Here is a 21,661-nt window from a genome sequence, read left to right on the forward strand (position 1 = left end):
ATCTTGTGATTCTGCATCCACATCTTGCTGCAAAATTGTATTTCACATTATAGTCTTATAAATTTGGTCGTGAGGAAAACCTTCCAAACATGAACCAAAGGTAAAAGAATGCAGCATTCTCTGCCTGAGACTGCAAATTAAACCAAAAGTTGTAAGAGATATCAACTGTTCCATTCATAATGGTTAAGGCTAAGACTGAGTCACAGATATTACTGGGTAAATATTCACAGGCCTTTTACCAAAAATACCCGACTAAATCTCTACTTCTGGGGCCCTGCTACTCTGGGTGGTCCCTGCTTTTTTTCTGGGGTGGGGGGGAGGAGGCGGGGTGTTTGCCTGCCCCAGGCCACCACTCTCTGGATGGCCTCTGAGTGCCCCAGGACCCCTGCTGCTGCTGGGGCAGACCCCAGGACCATTACCCAGGTGGTCGGACCAGCTGCACGGGCAGCCAGCCCCAGCTGCACCAGCCACTGTGGAAGTCACAGAATCCGTGACTTCCATGAGCGCCATGAGAGAATAGCCACCTCAATAATGGTGCAAATCAAAATCTAAAGATTTAAACTGTCATTAATTTCCTATCTTTTGAATCACATTCATTCATTTTCAGATCTTGAAACTGATATCATGCATATAATTTTTCATTTTTATTTGAACATTTACGATAATTACAATTGGATGGTTCATATTTCCAGTGGTATCTCCATGGTAGATACCACCAAAACATACATACATTCCGCACGGTTAACAAAATGCATTTTAGTTACTAGAATTACAACTATTGTTTTGTACATTTTTTTGCTTACAGATAACACAAAGTATTGTTGCTGGGGTATTTCTGTTAACAGTCAATATCAGATTACTACTACATCTGTTTAATTTCAATAGGAATAAAATGAATACCTGTACATAAGGATAATGTACATTATAAGGTATTCATTTAGCACTGAGACTATATTTTGGCAAAACTTTCAATGCACTTAGAGATCTTATGAATTAGAACAGATTTAATATTTAGCAGTTATGCACTATATAAATACTGATCAAACTTGTACAAACCTTTGTACATCTCTTCTTACTGGTTCATATTTAACTGTATGATATGAAGTCAATACTATGTAACATCTTTCTCTCTTGTGCACTTTAATTTCACAAGTACACTTATAAACCACCAATTTTTATTTAATTCGCAAGTCAAATTATCCAAATTTTAGATGTGACATACAATCCTTCCAAACATTTGTTTTTAAAACCAGAATGATACAGCATTGGGTAACAGTCATATGATGTAAATTGATGCAGTTTAAATACTTTTGTAATTCTTGATGCAGAATTCTTAAAATGGAACACTTATTCACCACTGTTAAATAAATACCTCCACATCAGCCATTCAGCACTCCAACTTTCTTCATGTTCTGAAGCATTCTATTTTGCAGACCATGTTGAGTTAAATCATGAAATTAACTGGCTGATGAGAGAACTACTACTTATTTTTGGAGGAGCATTTTATTGCTGTAGATGGGTTGGGGAATGGAAGGCTCTGAAGTAAAATATACAAAGCTTTATGAAAATATTTCATAAGGAAATATGGCTGGCAGGTTAAAAATTCTTTTGTAATGTAGTAAGTTTTAAGTAAAATGAATCTGTACCAAACTTTTAATGTAAAAGTAAAAAATGCCAACAAAACCAATGATTAAGTAAAATCAAGCAGCTTCAGTGAATTCAAATTATCCCTGCTAAAACTGTAATTTGTCTGTAAAAAGAGCCAATACTCCTTAGTTTAAAATAGCTGTTTCTATAAATCTGCCAGTATTGGTTTCCACAATAAAACTAACACCAACCATATTAAGCCTTCTCATTCATTCCCAACCCCCGAGAACTCAACTTCCGATCTCCCCTTAACCCACACCGTTACCTAATCCCCACAGTTACCATGAAAGAACGTCAAGGCCCAGTGCTGTGACAACCACTAATCCGTCTGAGAAATTACATTGCTCCCTCCGTTGTTACAATTATGTTCTTCAAAACAACCAGATGAAACAACTCAGGTAAGGCAGGTGAAGTCTGAAGTTACAAAGTTTCTGATTTAATGGTGAGATTTCTAGTTAGGTTTTGCATACTATAAAATCTATGATATAAATATTGCAAAAGCCTCTTCCAACGAGAGAATACGTTATGTTAACGAGAACAATAAAGGTCTGTAAGCAATTAATTATTTTCCTTCATTTCTCTGTGGAATTTTGGCAGCTACTTATTAACTATTCTTTCTGGTGCAGATATATTGCAAGCAACAGGAAATTATTCAAAAAGGACAGCGGAGCTAAAGATGAGATTGCTGCCCTCAGACATGCCTCGTCCTCCCCTTCACTCCATAAACAGCACTTTAAGAACTCAACGTTCCTCAAAGTAACAAGGACTAAATCACCTCTTTGATTAGTCGCACTTGAAATCATTCATTGCTGACTGGGTTAAGGGGAAAATGAGGAAAATATGATACTGCATATGTAAGTTAAACAGTATGTTTAATTAGATCCCTTTTTCCTCAGGCTTCAAGTATCATTTATCATGTAAATTCTTCAGGGAAGAGACAGTCAGTGTATGACACTTAACAAAACAAGGCCTCTGCACATCTGCAATATCAATAAATTCCTCATGCCTTAGACAGCAAACAATATTAAGATATTCTGAAATTAAATGAATAGCAAAAACCAGTTATCTAAACAAGTTGAAAAATACAATAGTTTAACATTAAATGGGAAAAATACAGTAGATTCAGTACTTGTACATTCAGTGATATAAAGTCCCAAAACTGCAATTTTCATGAAGTTACTATCTTCTTCCTTGGATTAAAGCAATTTGAAAATCAGATACACACACCCCGCCCCCCCCAACATACAATTCTTCAATATAGTGTTAATTTGCTCACTAACTGATCTCACACCTTATTTTTGTTAACTTTTAATATAGGAGTGCCCTTTATAAGCTCACACCCAACTGTAATAAGAATATTGAAAGGGAAAACATAAGCGTATCTTAAGTCATCTATCAAAATTCTCTTCAGTTATGTTGCATGTACACTACATTACCTCCTACTGAAAAGGAAGCATCACTCTGCTACAGATCAGGATGCAGATAGCCAAGTGAAGTTCACTAAAATCATGAGCTGCTGTATGCCAGCACCAAACATGCCCTTCCTAAAAGGCTAAACTGTGCACATGTAAGCCACACAAATGTGTGTCCTGATCAAGCAATATGGACAGAGCAGAACTGTTTTAGCCCACACTGAAACTTTGGCTAGGCTAGTTTTAATCCTGCTTGGTTCAATCTACACCAACTGTACTATAGCCTACTGGTAGTTTTAGCCACGCTTAAACAGGATTGTTGAGCATGACTAAAAGCTCTATCAAGGCAAGGTAAGGGTTCTTGCCCATTAGAATCAGATAGCATGTTCAAAAGACTATTTTAATCTAATGCAAAGCTTGAGAACAGTAGGTAAGTAAGGTTATTAGTTCATCTGTTTAAGCTGGGACCTTTAAAATAGGATCTTAGTAAGTCCTATTCTGAGGTAAAAATCTTACCATAATATATATGTATACCATACTAAAAATCTAGTGTCTAAGAATAAAGGCTAATTATCTTTTTTAAGTCAAATGATCTGCAGAAGAATGAAAAGAAAGAATGTGGCTTGTGTCCAAGTGTTGTGTGATAATCACATACGCTTGTTTAGTGTAATACTTCATGCAAGCAATGCCAAATACCTATGTACTTATCTACATCAGAATAATGTGGTGAATTTTCAAAGACAGTATTTAAGATTATCTACAAAAAATATTTTAATTATTCATTATTTGGACTGAGTTGAAATCACGAATATAAAAGTTACGAACATCTGCAATAAGGTCAAGGTTTTTTTAATGTCTCCTGATTAACAATTAGTATGAACAAGTTTTAATTGAACTGAAACCAAAATTAAAAGGAGGAGCCTAAAAACTGTTGGCGGGAAGGCCACAGCTATGCGTTATATAGTATTACTGGATTGATTATTACTTTACACTGTGTTGAAAGCAAATCATTCCTTTTTAATAAAGTATACACAAATAGCCTCACTTAGAATACACTTTTAATGCACATAAAAAAAGTATTCATCTTACAAATTGTTTTGCAATCCAAATATACAATAGCTTGGAAAACAAGTATTTTAGAAAACAAAAGCCAATGTGTAAAAAGACTGCTTAAAACAACTAAAACAGTAAGTTTCTGTATGGCTGTCTTTACAGTTTTCTTACTGCATCATCAATATCGGAAATCTGTTCCTTCAGCTGATTCCACTGTTCTGGATTTAAAGAAATACCTGAAATGCATTAAAAACAAATCCTTAGTGCAGCAAGATCAAGATTTTGTACAACTTTAACAATCTTATTATGTCATCAATATTTTCCTAACTAACAATGTTAGCTGTAGTGAGTGTTAAATGAATAATTACATTAACTAAAATATGACTATACACCGGAATATTTACATTTAACTTCAGGCTAAACAAGAAGTTAGTCTGTTTATGGATTCTGTTTGGATATGAGAAGATACAAACTGTAGTGCAGCATCTTTGTAGAAACCCATCCACAGGTGTTATGTGAATCACAAGAAGCTACAAATGGCAGGCTGCACTAAAACTCTGGATGAGCTGGAGATGCCCAGGCTTCTCTCTTTGGTGCGATAAAAGCCATTTGTGGATTGAGTTTGCACACACATGTTCTTAGATTCATAGATTCCATGGCCAGACAGGACTATAATGCTCAACTAGCCTGACCTGTTGTCCAACTTGACACAGTGAACTTTTGCAAAATTCCTAGAGCATAGATGTTTTCTAAAAAGATAATCTTGATTTCAAAATGGTCAGTGATGGAGAATCCACTATGACCATTGATAAACTGTTTCAATGGTTAATTACCTCTGCTGTTAAAAAATTTAAGACTTATTTCCAGTCTGATTTTGGCTAGCTTCAACTTCTAGCCATTGGATTGCGTTACACCCTTCTCGGCTAGACTAAGGAATGGGGAACAAGTATTTAATAATTGGCTCCTCAGAGTCACCCCTTAATCTTCTTTGTTAAAACTAAACTCTGTACATTAAAGCATGTAAACATTTTTGAAGCAGCACTGTGCTGCACCTCGTTCTTCGCTCCCACCACACAGAATAGTATGTATGACATCTATCTATATCTTCTCCTGCACCAATCTTACTCATGCCTCTACGCATGTTTCTTATACTTTTAACCCATTGTTTATTTAAGGATTTATTCAATTTTGTCTCCATTCATTCAAGGAGCAGTCTAGACGCACTCTGGGAAAACCTGTGACAGGACCCAAGGGAAACAGGATCAGGACTTTTTTGGTAACAAGTATTTTTTTTATTTGAGTATATTAAACATAAGTACTGCTGATGTCAGCCACCTGTGAACTTTAATCTAGAGAAAAAAAAACAAAAAACTTTTCCTACATTCTCCCATGTTTTGGACACCAGCTAGTCTGAACATGCTGTCACACAGTTTTATCAAGTTTTCAGAGAAGACAGGTTTGTTTAAGAAATCTTTAACACCTGACTGAAACTGACTATTTAATTTTGCACTGGAAAATATCAAACAGCATTAAGCCCTTTCAGTCAGAAAATAAACAATCTCAAAATTCTTACCATAGTAACTAACTTCATTTCTAGATGAACAGACCAACAAAATATCAAGATTCTAATCTAACGTAGGTTTTCAAAGTGTGCTGATTTCAGTCAAAGCAATACTGATTTTAAGATTAGATTTTAGTTTCGTTTCCAAAAGGAAGCATCAGTTTATAACAGAGAAAACTGTCATCTATTGATGTAATATTAGTGTTAGCTACATAGCCTAAATCACTTAATTTTTTTAGTTATGTCTACACTACATCCTATACTAGCAAAACTTATGCCACCCAGGGGTATGAATATTCCACCCCTGAGCAACGCAAGTTACACCAACATAAGCATTCATGTGGACAGCGCTATGTCGGCAGAAGAGCTTCTCCTGTCAACACAGCTTATGCCACTTCGGGAGGTGGGTTTTTTTATGGTGACAGGAAAGCTCCCTCCCTTTGGCAGAGCATCTTCATCGGAGGCATGGCAGCTGTATTGATACAGCTCCGTTGCTGCAGCACATATAGACATGGCCTTAGTAACATGCACGGCTTGTTCCAGCATCAACTTACTTTACCAAAACAAACTTCTTCAGAGAGTTTGTGATAGTCAAATTTTAGTGATGTAACATTTCTGATTTAGTCAACATTTGTTTAGTCATGCTGGATTTACAAAAGGGCTTATGGAGTTAGACACTTAATTTCCACAGAATTTAAATGGGATTTGCATGTTTAAGTCATTAGGCTCCACTGAAAATCCTAGCCTGAAACGACAGTACAAGTAAATTTTGTTGGGATTACACCAAAACCAACATGTTAGAATGTTACTGCTTGGGCTCTGCTTTCCCAATTGCTGAAGTAACAAAACTTCAATTGAAACCAAGTTCTAGTGTGATATGTACTAAATCAACAGTAGGTAATGGCAAAACAAGTTTCTTTTTTCAGTTTTAGTAAACTGTGACTAAATAAATGAGAGAAACTGCACTGAGACATTTTCTAGGATACAGTGTCTTCAATTGCCACCTGGATTAATTGTTCAAGATGGTTACCTACTTCCCTTACACACTATCAGTTTCTGAAATTAGAACAAACTAGTCAAGATTTAGATAATGTCATTTGTACACCTGCAGTAGCTTCAACCCTAGAAGAGAAGGGAGGAAAAAAAAACAAAAAAACCACTTATTTACTGAGCTCTACATCCGAGAGACTGGCCAGACATTTGCACCAGTCCACGGGTTTAACTTCACTGAGTTCAGCAGCAAACACATTTTTGGGTGGTTCTCTTCCAGCTCTGAAAATGTATTATAATGTACATGTCATAGCAGCATTAATTTCATGTTTACTTTTAACATCTGTACTGGTTCTTCAGATTGAGAATGCAGGAAAAAAGGTTGAATCAAGGAAGTGCTTTATATATCTACAATTTAATTTTGGATACCATTGACATTTTTCTTGATCCTTGTTAAAGCTTGAACCATCTCCAACTCTTCAGAAAAAGTTATAAGCAGCTAATTTTTCTTATATGAACCAAGCAATCTTCAACTATGAACTCAACACTGAGAACACCAATACTGACTACAAAGTAGTCCGTGGTTGTTTTGGATGATGAAAATGGATATTTCTTTGACTGTGCACCAAACAAGCATTCTAACAAGTTTAGTTGTACTGCTTCTGCCGGATGCATCAGATAGTGGTAATGATGAAGCTAACAACAATGCAGAAAGTGGTCATTCATCTCACCTGTATAATTCTAAAATTAACTGCCTGAAAAACTTCGTTGACACACAGATAAAGTTGCCCAGTTCTGCCTCGTGCCCTTCCAGAATGTGGAGAGTGGCTAAACTTAAATCTCTGAAAACCAGGAAATACAAAGTTAAGGTTGTGTTGCAGGGATGGTGTATACCTTAACTCTGTCCCTCTCCAGCTGGCAACAGACACTAGGGGTATGGCTACATTTGGAATTTCGGAGCGCTGCCCCGGCAGCGCTTTGAAGTGTGAGTGTAGTCAGAGCAGCAGCGCTGGGAGAGAGCTCTCCCAGCGCTGCATGTAAACCACATCCCTTACGGGTGTAGCGTGCAGCGCTGGGAGCCGCGCTCCCAGCGCTGCTGCCCTGATTACACTGACGCTTTACAGCACTGTATCTTGCAGCGCTCAGGGGTGTGTTTTTTCACACCCCAGTTGCAGCGCTGTAAAGTGTGAGTGTAGCCAAGGCCTAGGAAAAATGGTGCCATAAGACAACACGAGGAAGGACTATGAGAAAGTGCCATTGTTTGTGTTGTGTTCCAGATCTGAATTGCACCACCACTATAAAATATAAATTGGAATAGCCATTGCATTCCAAACTCCTATTTTCACCTCAACTAAAATTTTGGAATTAAAATTTCTCATGGCTAGACACTCCCAACCTAAGAGGGTTAACAGACATTGATAGTTTATCTGTACTCAGATAATTCAAAAGTTAGCTTTTAAAACTTCCAACTTTCAATTGATTTAGTTTGAATTGAGGATTAATAATTGGACATGAAGAAATTTAGTTCAAAAAACTGAAAAATTACATATGGTGTTTTGCTCACATTATGTTTATACCAGCAGTATAGTAGTTCAACCTGCTTGTGGTTAGTTTTTAATCCATTGCCTAAACTAGTTCATACAGAATGTCTGGGTCAAGTTCAAAACTCAGCAGTACAAGGCTGTCAAATCAATATGGACACCTGGACATCTCCATTATATTATGATGCCCCACTGCACTGCCACCTTTGATATTCTTTCATGGTCCAGTCCTATGCCCACTGTAGTCAATGGGAGCCTTTCCCTAAACATGAACAGGCACTGAATGGAGCGTTTAATGACAAACTAACCTTCAAACACTTAAAATTCTCATTCAGATGAAACTAAATTTCTCTGCTTCTTGTTATAACCCCCACAGGAAAATAACCCAGCAATATTTAACTTTGTTTTTAAATATTTTTCTAAAATGTAATAAAAACACTAACATTACTCACCAAGAGATCCAGAATATTCAGACTGACAGAGATACAGTATCTTCAATGTCATCCTTGGCATGGGTAGCACACTTTTCAAAATGTTGTTTCATTCCTGCTACCAAGCCCTGCATTGTCTTTGTTACGCTTATACAGCATGTGATCCTTTAATACTTCCAAATGATACAGGAATCTCTTCAAAAATATTCCCATATGGGACTTTTGCATCTTGGAGACACGGTAGGTTTCCCCAAAAAATGTTTAGTACTATAACTTACTGGTATAACACTGTAAAAATTAAACAAAATTTTTCTGCAAAATTTGTATTAAAGCAGTTGTGTTTCCACTTTAGTGTTCTCAACTGAACCCTGATCAGCTCCAAAACTAGTAATAGGTTATCATGCAGTTTATCTCCTCATGCAATGGTAACTTAAAACTATCTGGGGGGAAATAAGAAGTGCTAAGATATTAGAGAAAACACAACAGTTATTCAGTAGTCCAGGTTACAGAATTTAATACCTTTCCCAACTATAGTTTCTAAAGAGATAAAATCCAGACTTGTTTTGATGAATCCTATTTAGAGATATAGTGCCTAACTTCAATCCACTGCAACACAAACCTTTTTCATTTTAAATGTTCAAAATTTAAAGCATAACTTTCAGGCAGATAGTTGTAAATTCCGGTTTAAATTTGCTTTGTTTAAAAATGGTCTTTTTATTTTTAAGTTATGGGGTTTTATACCCTGTTCTCAAACTGTGGACCATATCCTCATTGCCAAGGAACCAAAATACTTTTAGGAGTAGGAGAAGAGAAGGAAAAGGACCAGAACTCCAGCATGTGCCTAGATTTCCCCCCTCCCGCCCCCCAATATTAATGCTTTCCCATTACGACATCTTCTAAGTAACTAAAATATTTTATTGAGTAAGTATCAAGGCACATTAAAATTTTGCATTAGAATCAAGAATGGCTTCATTATTTACCTGTGAACCATATGAATCAAGTACTTACAGAATTCTTCAAGTTAGATGATTTTCCACTTTCCTCAATAAAGCTAAGCTAAATATACTTTAATGCTATGCAACCAATGACACAAAATAGAAGTTCACCTTTTCTGCCAGGTTTCATTTCACCTTCTTGATCCATCCAGTATTCTCTAATATCAATTAGGACTTTCCCTTTAAAGTCACGAACACTGACATACCTCATTTTGCCAATCTGCCAACAAAAACAAATCAGAATTTAATACATTTTACACAGTACAAGATTATTCATGTTTCTAATCAGTAATACTTTGACATGAGGCACTGCATACTGCTACAGCTTATTTCAGATTTAAATAGAAATGATTGGATTAAGTATTTTCCTGAAAAAGTATATTAGGACTAATAAGTGGTGACAGCTTTAACAGATGAAGGACTTAACACATTAGGAGAATTCAGCATTATTTCCTGGAAAAATGGGTGTCCTCAAAAGAAAATTCATGTGTATCTAAAAGTTGAATTCCTAATAAATACTGACAACTTAAATTGCTGATTATTTCAGAAAAAAACTCCTGCTTCCTTGTGCAAAATTTGTTAATGAAACTAGAAAATGCTAAGAGAACAATCCATTCAAATTTGTTTTCAAGTTCTGAGACTAATGAAGATGATAGAAGAACCATCACCTCCTCCTGCTCTAAACTGGAGTTCATTTCAATGTTTCCAGAAACAAAAGAGATCTGCATAGGTTAAACAAACAAAAATCCTTGAAGTTCTGAATTTACTGGAAAAATCTGTGGTGGAGGCCACAAGCTCCAAACACACAGATTGTCTGATGCTTAGCTCAAGGCTAAATCCTCACAGAATTAGAGAATTGGATATCACAACCAAACTAAATCCTAGGTGGCACAAGAAAGCAGATTTCACATCTATATATGGCAAGCAACTGTCTGGTTTTCTCAGATTAACTGCACCTGACAGCACCATTGGAACTTTCAAAATGATACTATAAACCAAGACGAAATACTGGGAACAAGTGATACAATCAATGAAACAAAGTTAGAATTGAATGGCATAGCATGGATTATTTTACTCTGCCAAATCTCATCACTGTTTTTTCTGGGTATCTCACTTTCACTTTAACACTGTAACCATATTTAGCCAAAAGATTGAATGCTATGCTGTAGCTGGATAAAAAAACCAAAGCGTTTGTATTCTGTAATCTTTATGAAAACTTTAAACTGTAACATGCTTCCTCAGGAACCCTTCAACCAACAGCCTCTAGAAGTAGCATTATCAATATTACCTGGAACATATTCTCATCTCGGTTGCTGCTTTGCTTAGAGGAAGCTGCACCTTTAGAACTTTCACCAGTCTTTTGTTTCTTTACAGGCTTTTCTGGAGCTACTTGCTTTTTCCTCTTTGCCTTTAACCAAAAGTATAAAAAACAAACAAAAATACAAAGCACATCCCATTTTATTATAGGCTGCAAAGAACTATTAATACAGTAAATTTTGCATGGGATTTTCAAAAGTGCGCTAAGATATCCTAATTCTGCTCCTACTGAAGTCAATGGTAAAACTCTCATTGGACTTCAAGAGGAACAGATTTAGGAGAATAAAGCATTTTTGTAACCCAAAGAAGATCTAAATAAAATTGAGGTGGACATTAAATTTTTTTACACACACTCACCTTGCACTTTTTACATCTCCCCAATTCAAGGGAGACAGAAGGAGAGAAAGAATGTTCCTCTCTCTTTTATTCTGACTTTACCATTTTGTTACTAATTTACATACAGCACTCCAAGATCTTCATGCTTCCATACCTTATCTGCAGTGAACTACAGAATATACATAAAAAATAATACTGTTTTGTCCTATCCACAGAAAACTCAGCCAGCACTTCAAATGCAGAATGCTCACTACAATCATTGTAGCCCAGCATGTACAGGTCTCTCGCAACTTACGTGCATTTAACATGGGTGATTTCAGCTTTACACTGAAAGGCCTGGAGTCTGGGAGGGGGCATGGCCTCAAGTAGAAGAGGCGAAGCCTCAAGATTTAAAGATCCTAGCACACCAGCTGTGGCTGGGAGTCCCAGGGTCTTTAAATCACCCAGGGGGCTCCCAGCTGCAGAGGTGGCTGGTAACCCCTGGGGCAAACTAAAGGGCCCGAGGCTCCAGCCACGGTGAAGCTTCAGGCCCTTTAAATGCCAGCCCCAGCCCAGCTGCCAAAGCTGCAGGTAGGATTTAAAGGGCTCCTCCGGGCTCCCCACCACAGCGGGAAGCCTGGTGGAGCCCTTTAAATCCTGCCTGCAGCTTTGGCAGCTGGACGAGGGAGAGGGGGGAAGCCCTTTAAATCCCACCCACAGCTCCGGCCGCGGGACTGGGAGGCATTTAAAGGGCTCCACTGGGCTCTCCACCGCAGCGGGAAGCCTGGAAGAGCCCTTTAAATTCCACCCACAGCTCCGGCGGCTGGGCAGGGGGGGCATTTAAAGGGCTCCATCAGCCCTTTAAATGCCCTCCCCCTGCCTCCAGAGCTGCAAGCAGGATTTAAAGGGCTTGGGGTTTTGACTATACGTGGTTTTCGCTTTACGCAATAACCGCGGAACGGAACCCCCACCTAAGATGCCACAGACCTGTATATCAACTCTGTTTAGCTTCTCAAGCCCATCAAATCATGTTTCTCAACATCAGCTTTCACAGTTGTTTAGGAGGAAAAGAAATGTTAACAGAGCAAGGGAACTAAAATGGTTTAGTATTTTTGCTCTCACCACAGAGATCCATAGAACTCCAAGAACCTTGTGATTAGATGCCACAAGTGAAATAACAAATGATACAAAACCAATCAATCTTTAAAAAAAAGTTTCATTCCATTTTTAGAAGGATCTCACCTACCAACCACTGATCCCAGTTTTAACAAAAGGCTAGGTAACACAAATAGCATGGCGTACACATTCCATCAGAATTGAATTGCCTCCTAATTCAATCCAGAAGAAGTTTGTTTGGTGTTTTGTTTTTTTAATTACCAGACTAAAATGCAGTAAACAATTGTCCAATATTCACCTTTTTGTCAACTTCACTATCTGAATCACTGGCAGATGAGCTTGAAGATACAAGTTCTTTTGATTTAGGCATTCTGGAGAGAAGAATGATAGTGAAAATATCATACATGAAACATTGCCCTTTATGACTGGAATGCACTCCCCAAACCGCTTTGCTAAGCCTCTTCTCTCATCTTATTCAAATATCTCATATTTGAAGTCAACATGAAGCAGCAGGAAACTTCAATATATGTCTATCTGAGACATGTGTGATCTCATCATCATCTTAGTCCTCTAGCTTCTTTTCTTTTGATCCATTCCCTTCATTTGTGTACTGTCTCACTTATTTTGAAACTTCTTCAGGACAAGGACTCAGGGTAGGTGTATACTTAAACCGCTGCATAAGTAGCAGCTGCACCACTGTAGCACTTCAGTGAAAACACTACTACACTGAAGGGAGAGCTTCTCCTGTCAGTGTAGTTAATCCAATTCTGCAAGAGGCAGTAGCTACGACAATGGAAGAAGCCCTCCCATTGACATAGTGCTGTCTACACCAGAGATTAGGTCGGTATAACTACATTGCTCAGGGGTGTGGATTGTTCAGACCCTTGAGACACGTAGTTATACTGATGTATGTTTATAGTGTAGATCTGGCCTTTGTTTTTACTTAATTTGTGATACATTTAACACATTTTGGGGTACACAAAATAGTAATAAACAGCTCAGTCTAAGTTACTATGGATTTAATTTATTATCCAAACAAACTAATTAAACATTTCTACATACATTTCAATAGAAGTTTTCAATGAATGTCACAAAATATACAGGTATATTATCAGGCAATTGACTCCCTTCACTCTTATGTATTGTTATTGTCTATTTTGATTTCCAGGTGACAGAATGACAAGTACTGGTTAAGAGATATAAACCCATCACCATAAACTTTTCTACCTGTTTCAAGACATTAAAAGAAAATATGGTGTGTGGTTAAGCCACACTGAGGTGAGACTATCTAAAACTGTATTCTCAGTTCTGCCACATATTTCCTAGGTCAGGGGTTCTCAAACTGGGGGTTGGGACCCCTCAAGGGGTCATGAAGTTGTTACATGGGGGGTCATGAGCTGTCAGCCTGCACTCCAAACCCCGCTTTCCCTTCAGCATTTATAATGGTGTTAAATATATACAAAAGTATTTTTAATGTATAAGGGAGGGGGTCGCACTCAGAGGCTTGCTATGTGAAAGGGGTCACCAGTTCAAAAGTCTGAGAACCCCTGTCCTAGGTGATCTCAGCCAAACCAATATTTTCATTAGTTAGGCATGCATGGAAATCCATATCTTTTGAAGGCATACTGACAGATGTGTCTACTATGCAAACCTATCGATATAGTATATAAACATCTAGTATTACATGTAGAGAAAAGGCACAGGAAGGATTTTAATTGCTTTTAATACCTTTCCAGCTTTTGAAAGAACAAAGCAGAAAAGCAGGTTATAAAAAGGGAACAGTTTGTAAGGAAGGAACTATAGTAAGAGATTGGGGAGTATGTGGACTACTGGTTTATGTCAAGTAAGGGGGAGGATGACTATCAGGGCAATAACATAGTGCAAGGTAGTGTGTTAGGATGAAAGGCACAATAATATATGGCATGGGTAGCCAAACTGACTCATGAGCTGCATGTGGCTCTTTTACAGTTAAAAAGTGGGTCATGGAGCCCCCCCCACTCACCACCTACCAGACTTGGTGGGCAGCAAGGAGGCTCAGGACCTCTGTAGGGTAGGCTGGGGTAGGGGCTTCTATCCAATGGGGAGGTGGCCTCAGGGCATCAACCCCAGGGGGCAGGCCTGTCCTGGCTTTCGAACTTCTGAAGACTGTCTTCTGTGGCTCAGAAGGTCAATAAGTTTGGCCACCCCTGACATATGGAATGAATACATGTGGGGAAAAGAACAGTGTCAGGTGAAAAAGCAGCCACCATGAGGGGAAATGGAACACAGGAGAGGAAGAGGGAGAATAGGAAATTGGAATATGCTGGGGGTTACAAAAGGGATGAGAAAGGAAAAAAAAACGAACAGTCTGCCATGTTACAAGATTGTTAATGTGCTGAAGAGGGGCAGGAACCACTAGGTGGGTGGGGAACAAAATGAAATAAGGTAGGCCAGTGAGTCTGATACAGCCCGCAGGCAACAGTACAGAATTTTTAAAAAGAGGAAAAAATGAAAGAGAAGGGGGGGCAGCAAGAAGTGCATAAGGAAAAATGGGCACCAAAAATGAGAATAGGATGAGGGGATTGAGAACCAATGGGGAATAATATAGGGGAAATTAGGGAAAGACATCATGGAGGAACATGGCAATGGGGATCGAATGGGTCTCTCAGAGGCAAGGTTTTCTAGTATATAGGGTTGGGAAGACACTGCACCACGCAGAGGGATATGGGGCGTTCAGAAGAAAATGAGGTGGAGAGGAGTCACTGAAAGAGGAATGGAGGAAGATGAGACTGGACAGGTCACTGAGTAGAGAATGGGGGACAGCCTACAAACACAGGAGAGAAAGGGGGGGAGGCGGTTCCCAGCCGCCATTTTCTCCCTCGTTCAGACGCTCCCCTCCCCCTAATGAAGAGAGAATGGGGCAAAGCCGGGACGGGTTAAGAAAGGGAGACACGACACAGAATCACTAAGGGTCCACGGCGGGGGGGGGGGGGGGGCGACCGTCATGTCATGTCCTGGAGAATGGGAGTGGGTCGCGCAGTGGGGGATGGGGGTAGGCGGTTCCCCGCCGCCATTTTCTCCCTCATTCGGATGAGCTTTCTTTGCCCCCGAAACATGGCAGCATCTCCTGACGCAGCGCTCCCCCGCCCCCAAACGGTGAACGGGAGAAAGTCTTCCTACCCCACGGCACTGGGCAGAACAGGAGCGCGGCGGGAATCCCGCGGGCCGAGCCTTCCCCAGCGTTCGAGACGCGGCGGCTCATCCTCCCGCCTGGTCCGAGCGCAGAGCTGCCCGACCACTCCTCCCCTGGCTCCGACAGGCCCTGAGCGGGGAGGGAGACATAAGATGGCGGCGGGTGCCAGGCTCGCAGCCCCCCGGGGAGGGGGGAGAAGAGGGGGCGCGAGAGCGATGCGATACTCACGTCCCGCTGGCTCTGCGTGCTGCTCTCTTCTCCGAAGCACACCACCACTAAGAGAAACGGAAATGTCGCAACCGGCAAGACCCACCCGCCTGCCCGCGTCATTACGTCCCGCAGCGCGTCACTTAGGGTGCTCCAGAGGCGGTGGTGTTTAAAGAGGAAAGAAGCGTCTCTTTATTCTAAGCCACGAGGCGCGATCCCATGCTTCCCTCCGCGGCCTACAAGGGAACAAGCCCAGAAAACGGGCATCGTCCCCCTCTCCTCGCCCCTCACCCATGGGCTGGATAGGAAGCTGAGCCCTATTTACTCCCTTCGGCGGGAGGCGAAGATTAATAGCCCCTTTGTGCATGGCCTGTGTCTTGGTCTCCCCTGCACCCTAAATTGAAGGGAGACCAGACACGTCAAGAGCAGGGACTCTGGGGCCCGATCCACTCGCACAGCAGGTGGATCTCAGCCCCCATGGCAGCTGGAGGACTACTTACACCAGGCCACCCTACTGATAATCTCAGCACAGATGAGTTTCACAGCCTTCAGCAGTGGCCTTTCCAACCTGTACCACAACTATCACAGAGCAGTAGCTTGCAGCTGCATGGCTCTTGGGGCCTTATCATTTACTCTTGAGACTTTGTCCTTGTCTAAGAAGTCTCTAGGTTTTAGACTTGCAAATGGAACCTTCCAAAGGTGAACAGATGCAGTGCCATCCTGCAGTCAACATCTAAACATACAGTAGCTCTAAGCCCTCGTCCAGACTAACCCACGGCATCGGCAGGTTAAAATCGATTGCTCGGGGATCGATATATCGCGTCTAGTCTGGACGCGGTGCATCGATCCCCGAGCGCGCTTACATCGATTCCGGAACTCCATCAATCCGAACGGAGTTCCGGAATCGACACGGAGAGCCGCGGACATCGATGCAGCGCCGTCCAGACTGGTGAGTACCTCGATTTTAGAAATTCGACTTCAGCTACGTTATTCTCGTAGCTGAAGTTGCGTATCTAAAATAGATTTTAATTCCTAGTCTGGACGTGGCCTAAGAGATTGCCTCATTCATCCCAGTGGGTGTTAAATTGTCACTAGCATTCAGAATTAAGTGCTAGTTTAGTGATGAAATAGAGCTGTGCTGAGTTTCAGGGAAACATATAGTATCATCAGTTGCAGAGTTGTACCAACTGCCCTACAGAGAGAAGACAATGTTCGAAGGCTGTCACCTTCCACAAGCACTAAATTCACACTATTACTATTTCACACTATTTCTTTATGAAGCTTCGGCATCAGTCTTGGGTAGGGTGATCAGATAGCAAGTGTGAAAAAATTGGGATGGGAGTGAGGGGTAATAGGTGCCTATATAAGTAAAAGCCCCCCAAAATCAGGACTGTTCCTATAAAATCAGGAAATCTGGTCACCCTAGTCTTGGGTGGCAGGGTTCAGGCTTCAAACCCATGTGGCAGGGCTTTGGCTTTCTGCCATGGGCCCCAGCAAGTCTTATTGCTGGCCCTGCTTGGCAGCCCCCCAGCTGACCTCAGACCCCCGTTGAGAACCACTAACTTAGAATCTCATCTGTACAATAATACAGCATGCACATCATTATGGGAATGTCTACATTCAGACAGAAGCAAGGTACCCAGCCTAAGCAGACAGACTAATGCGAGCTCTGCTTAAACTAGTACACTGAAAACAGCAACATGGTGTGGTCATTGCAGTTCAGGTTCTCAAGGGTCAATCTCCTCAGAAGTGGTAACATCCGCACTACTGTTTTTAGCATGCTAGCTCATGCCAAGTTAGTGAGAGCAGGCTTACCCAGCTGGGCCTGGGACATTCATTTCCAGCTGCAGTGTAGACATACTCCCTGCTAATAGATGGTAACCATGCAAATGAGATGATGTAATGCTAGTACAGCAGTGACTTTGCTATGTATTTGTTAAATGTCAGAGAATGCTCAGTATGAAGAAAGCATTTTCCAGAAACCTGAAGAATCTCATTCTGAGTTCTTCCACTGACCTGCCTCCCAAGTTTTTAGTACATGTTGCACATAAGGGTCTTTGACACTGCTGGACAATCCACTTCATTTGGTGTCCCATGCCTGCCATACAAGATACTGTACCTGAAAGAGCTAGTTCTTTTCTCTTAACTCTCGTGAAGGAGTTTAATACATGCACCTTATCATTTGGTCATTTGTATTAGCTAGAAGGTTCTATATCTTCATTGATAGCTCGGGCCAGACTAAAGGTGTAGGCACTAGAGGCTCATGCCTAGAGCCCTAGAAGTCATGTTATTACATAAGAATCTGTTTTTATCTGTTTTTTTTTTAAGAGAAGTTTCTAGCCCTTCTAGTTGGAAAGAATAGGTTGAAAAGATGACCTGAGTGTACCCAATGCACTAATGTCTGAATACGTCTACAGAGTCTAGAGGCTAAGACGACAGCTCTAAGATGGATGTACTACCCCATTTATCTCAATCAGGTATTAACACCAAGACTCACTGCTTTGGAGTGCCATGCCAAGGCCAGCCCAGCAAAGAACGCTCAGTAGCAGGAGAGCAAGAATGCAGCACCCATCCAAGCAGATGCACTCTAGCTGCTGAGATAAACAAAGCTCCTAGCAGCTCTCCCAGTAGACAAAGGGCCCCAGTGTCCTTGCCTTTCTGTGAGAGGAGAAGGGGGCTACCATTTTCAAGTGGTGCTTTAAAGTGGCTAATTTCACAAAGTTGGAAACAATTGAGCTAAATCAGTTCAGAGGAAGAATTTTCTCAGAAAAATATGTATGATAATTGGGAATTGTTTAAGAACATTTTACTAGATGCTTAAAAAGACACAATCAAGGAAAAAGGCTGCATTGTTGTTTTTTTAAAAGCTGGTTTAGAAAGGAAGTGAAGGCAGATCTAGAAAATAAAATATATTAATAAATGCAAGAAGTGGGAAGTTGATAGTCATTATTTAAATCAGAAGCTAGGAATTCTAGAAAAATTAATAAGGGAAACAAAGAGATATGGTGAAATAAGAAACATCAGAGATGAGTATATCATCTACACTCTTCCCATTCTACCCTCTCAGAAGGATGTTAAACAGCAGCTACTAAAAGTAGTCACTCTTAAGTCAGGAGATCCAGATAGCCCTTTAACTTTCATCCAAGACTTTAGAAGGGCTGGCTAACTGGACCATTAATGTTTATTTTCAATAAGGTCTTGGAACACCAGGAAAATTCCAGAAGATTGGAAGAAAGCTATTGTTGCACCAGTATTTAAAAAAAAAAAAAAAAAAAAAAAAAAAAGTGTAAATGATGACCCAGATAATTATAAGCCTGTCAGTCTGACATGGATTGCAGGCAAGAAAATGGAATAGCTGATTCAGGACTCCGTTTATTTAATAATTAAAGGAGAGGGAATATAATTCTGTAAACCCATATTGATGGGCATTAAAGTAGAGCCTGTCAAACTAAGTTGATATATTTTTAGGAGATTCTAAGTTTAATTGATTAAGGTAATAGTCTTGATGTAATAACCTGAACTTCTGTAAGGCTTTTGACTTGGTACATGACATTTTGATTAAAAAATTAGAAAGATATAAAATTAACATGGAATGCATCAAATGAATTCAAAGTTGTAAACAGGGAATGGGTACCTGGAGTCCTGCAGGGTTGGCCCTATGCTATTTAGCATTTTTTAATTAATGACATGGAAGAAAGTATAAAATCATCTCTGATCAAGTTTACTAATGACACATAAAGTGGGGGGGGGGGAGTAAATAATGAAAAGGACAGGTAACTGATCTAGAGTGACCTGGACCACTTGGAAACCTGGGCTCAAGCAAACAGTATGCATTTGTTATGGCTAAATGTATATATCTAGGCACCAAGAATGTAGGCCATACTTACTGCTTCCCAGGGTGGTCCTGCATTGTGAGTCTGAAAAAGACTGAGGATTTTGGTGAATAATCATCTGAACATGAGCTTCCACTGCAATGCTGTGGCCAAAAGGGCAAGTGCAATCCTGAGTGCAGAAACAAAAGTATCCTGAGTAGGGCAAGGGGGAGAGAGACTGTTTTACCTCTGTATTTGGCAGTAGAGCAACCATTGCTGGAATACTGTTGTCCAGTTTTGGTGTCCTCACTTCAAGAAGATTGTTGGTACATTGGAGAGGGTTCAGAGAAGAGCCATGAGAATTATTAAAGGATTAGAAAATGTGTTTATAGTGACAGATTTAAGGTGCGTGATTTAGTTCTACAAAAAAGAAGGTTAAGGAGTGAGTTGATTACCTATAAATACCTATGAAGGGAACAAATATTGAACAGTGGTCTTGCGTAACCCTTCTGCCCCTCTGAGTTGGCAGCAACAAGGGCCGGGTTCAGTATCCAGAGGTTCCGTTTCAATAACTCAATGCAAAACCGGCTCGAGCCCCCAACCAGTGACCTGGAACAATTACATACCACCCCCCCCGGGCACCTCTAGGAGGCAATACTTCTCCACTCGCAAGCACGGAGTGTAGCAAAATCCTTTTAATAAAGGAGGGAAACAATGTGGCATCACATTGGAAAACCACCACAAACAGGATTATAACACAAACCATAAGCAAAAAACCCACCTCCAAATAAGTTTGGCAATGTCCTTTCCCCCCTTGGGTCTTAAGTCCAATCACCCCAAAGTCCAACAACCTGAAAGTCTCTGGTCACTGCCACCCCAGAGTTCAAAAGTTTATCTGCAGAGTTTTACCCACCCAGGCTGGGTGGAAATGGGAGGGAGCACACACAGGCTGTTAAGGGGCACCTTACGTGGGCCAGGGCCAACTGCTCCGTCTCTCCGTGGAGTTCTGCTGCAGCCTTCACCACGACCAGCTCCACTACACAGCTGTGCCGCTCCTCCAGCTGTCCCTGCAAACAGCTTCACTCCGCTCACTGTTCCATGGGCTACTCCAACATGCTGCAAACTGCCCCGCTCTGCCAGCCACTTAACGATAGATCTTCAGGCTCCCCCACTAGTTAACACAGCAGTCAGTGATCTCAGCTCAGTAAGCTTAGCTCTTTTGGTGATTTCAGCTTGTAGTAGGGGAGCCTTGGTGCTCGTGCACCATTGGCCCAATGTGAATTCAGCTCAGCAGCCTCTAGACAGACTCCTAATGGAATCAAAATTAGCTCTACTTTTCAACAGTGGAGAGAGGAGGATGTGCAATTGGTGTTCCAGGCCCTCAAAAGGGGCCCATATCATCAGGTACATACACCAATCCCCAACCTCTCTCCTTTCAATGGGTTTTGGCACCCATGTCCCTTGTCTAGCAAGTGTTACTTAATTGATATTGAGACATCTGTCATAAAGCAGTCTCATAGTTCCTCATTCAGATAATCAGGGTGACAACACTTTATTCCTCCTGCTCCAACAACAAAGAAATTGGGGATCCCAGAGCTGTCAAAATAACCATCCCAGGCTGCCATGGGCTATGCTAGGTGGGGTGGGTGTGCCAATGCAAATACCTAAAATTTCTTTCCACACTCCCCATAATTCACCGCCAGATGTCAGGGTAGAGCTCATCCTGACTCTGCTTACACTTGTAATGGGTTCCCCCCAGAATGCCACTTGGGTCAGAGGGCTCAGTGGTATCCCAGTTCCAACACTCTAGGCTCCCTCTCTCACTGAGCTGTTGTGACAAGTTGCAGACCCACTCCCAGTCCTAAACATCCACCAGCATTCATATAGGTAGCGACATACCTAGCTGCAGTTACCTGCAGGCTCTCTGACCAGCCCCTGCATGAACCAACAATAGAGAGGCTACAGCCAATGTAACCACCAGGTTCCCAGCCTATGGCCCAGAGCTGTACCATCCTGCCCTTCTCTAAATCACAACTACTATGAATTTATTATCCAGATGCCCCGCCCCCCGCAATGTGGAAAGAAATATGCA

At 40.8% G+C, this 21,661-nt stretch overlaps 1 protein-coding gene across 5 annotated transcripts; it reads right to left on the minus strand.

Moving 5' to 3' along the window:
• Window positions 1–622: 622 nt before the first annotated feature.
• On the minus strand, window positions 623–15,866 carry LOC115653170 (activated RNA polymerase II transcriptional coactivator p15). 5 transcript variants are annotated; one of them, XR_004000868.1, is made up of 7 exons: window positions 15,779–15,866; window positions 12,677–12,749; window positions 10,919–11,038; window positions 9,742–9,850; window positions 8,657–8,923; window positions 7,395–7,505; window positions 4,264–4,348 (listed from the first exon to the last, which is right to left on the minus strand). XR_004000868.1 is itself a non-coding variant. In XM_030566022.1 (6 exons), the coding sequence occupies exons 3-6, from the start codon at window positions 12,746–12,748 to the stop codon at window positions 4,269–4,271; spliced, it is 381 nt and encodes a 126-aa protein (XP_030421882.1). In that variant the 5' UTR covers window position 12,749; window positions 15,538–15,679; window positions 15,779–15,845; the 3' UTR covers window positions 623–4,268. The 5 variants fall into 5 exon arrangements, 3 of the variants coding, with proteins under 3 accessions (XP_030421882.1, XP_030421881.1, XP_030421883.1); XM_030566022.1 differs by lacking the exons at window positions 7,395–7,505; window positions 8,657–8,923 and adding an exon at window positions 15,538–15,679 and having other exon boundaries at window positions 623–4,348; window positions 15,779–15,845; XR_004000869.1 differs by lacking the exon at window positions 7,395–7,505 and having other exon boundaries at window positions 4,261–4,348.
• Window positions 15,867–21,661: the final 5,795 nt, after the last annotated feature.

Source organism: Gopherus evgoodei, chromosome 6 (assembly GCF_007399415.2).
Source record: "Gopherus evgoodei ecotype Sinaloan lineage chromosome 6, rGopEvg1_v1.p, whole genome shotgun sequence".
NCBI lineage: Eukaryota > Metazoa > Chordata > Testudines > Testudinidae > Gopherus > Gopherus evgoodei.

What these genes read in the sequence shown, in the direction of transcription:
- LOC115653170 (XM_030566021.1), bottom strand. Translation starts at nt 12,748, where the DNA reads ATGCCTAAATCAAAAGAACTTGTATCTTCAAGCTCATCTGCCAGTGAT. An exon ending in ATAGTGAAGTTGACAAAAAG is followed by an intron (nt 11,039 to 12,676) that starts GTGAATATTGGA and finishes TTTTGGTTAAAG; the next exon opens with GCAAAGAGGAAAAAGCAAGT. An exon ending in GAGATGAGAATATGTTCCAG is followed by an intron (nt 9,851 to 10,918) that starts GTAATATTGATA and finishes TTTTGTTGGCAG; the next exon opens with ATTGGCAAAATGAGGTATGT.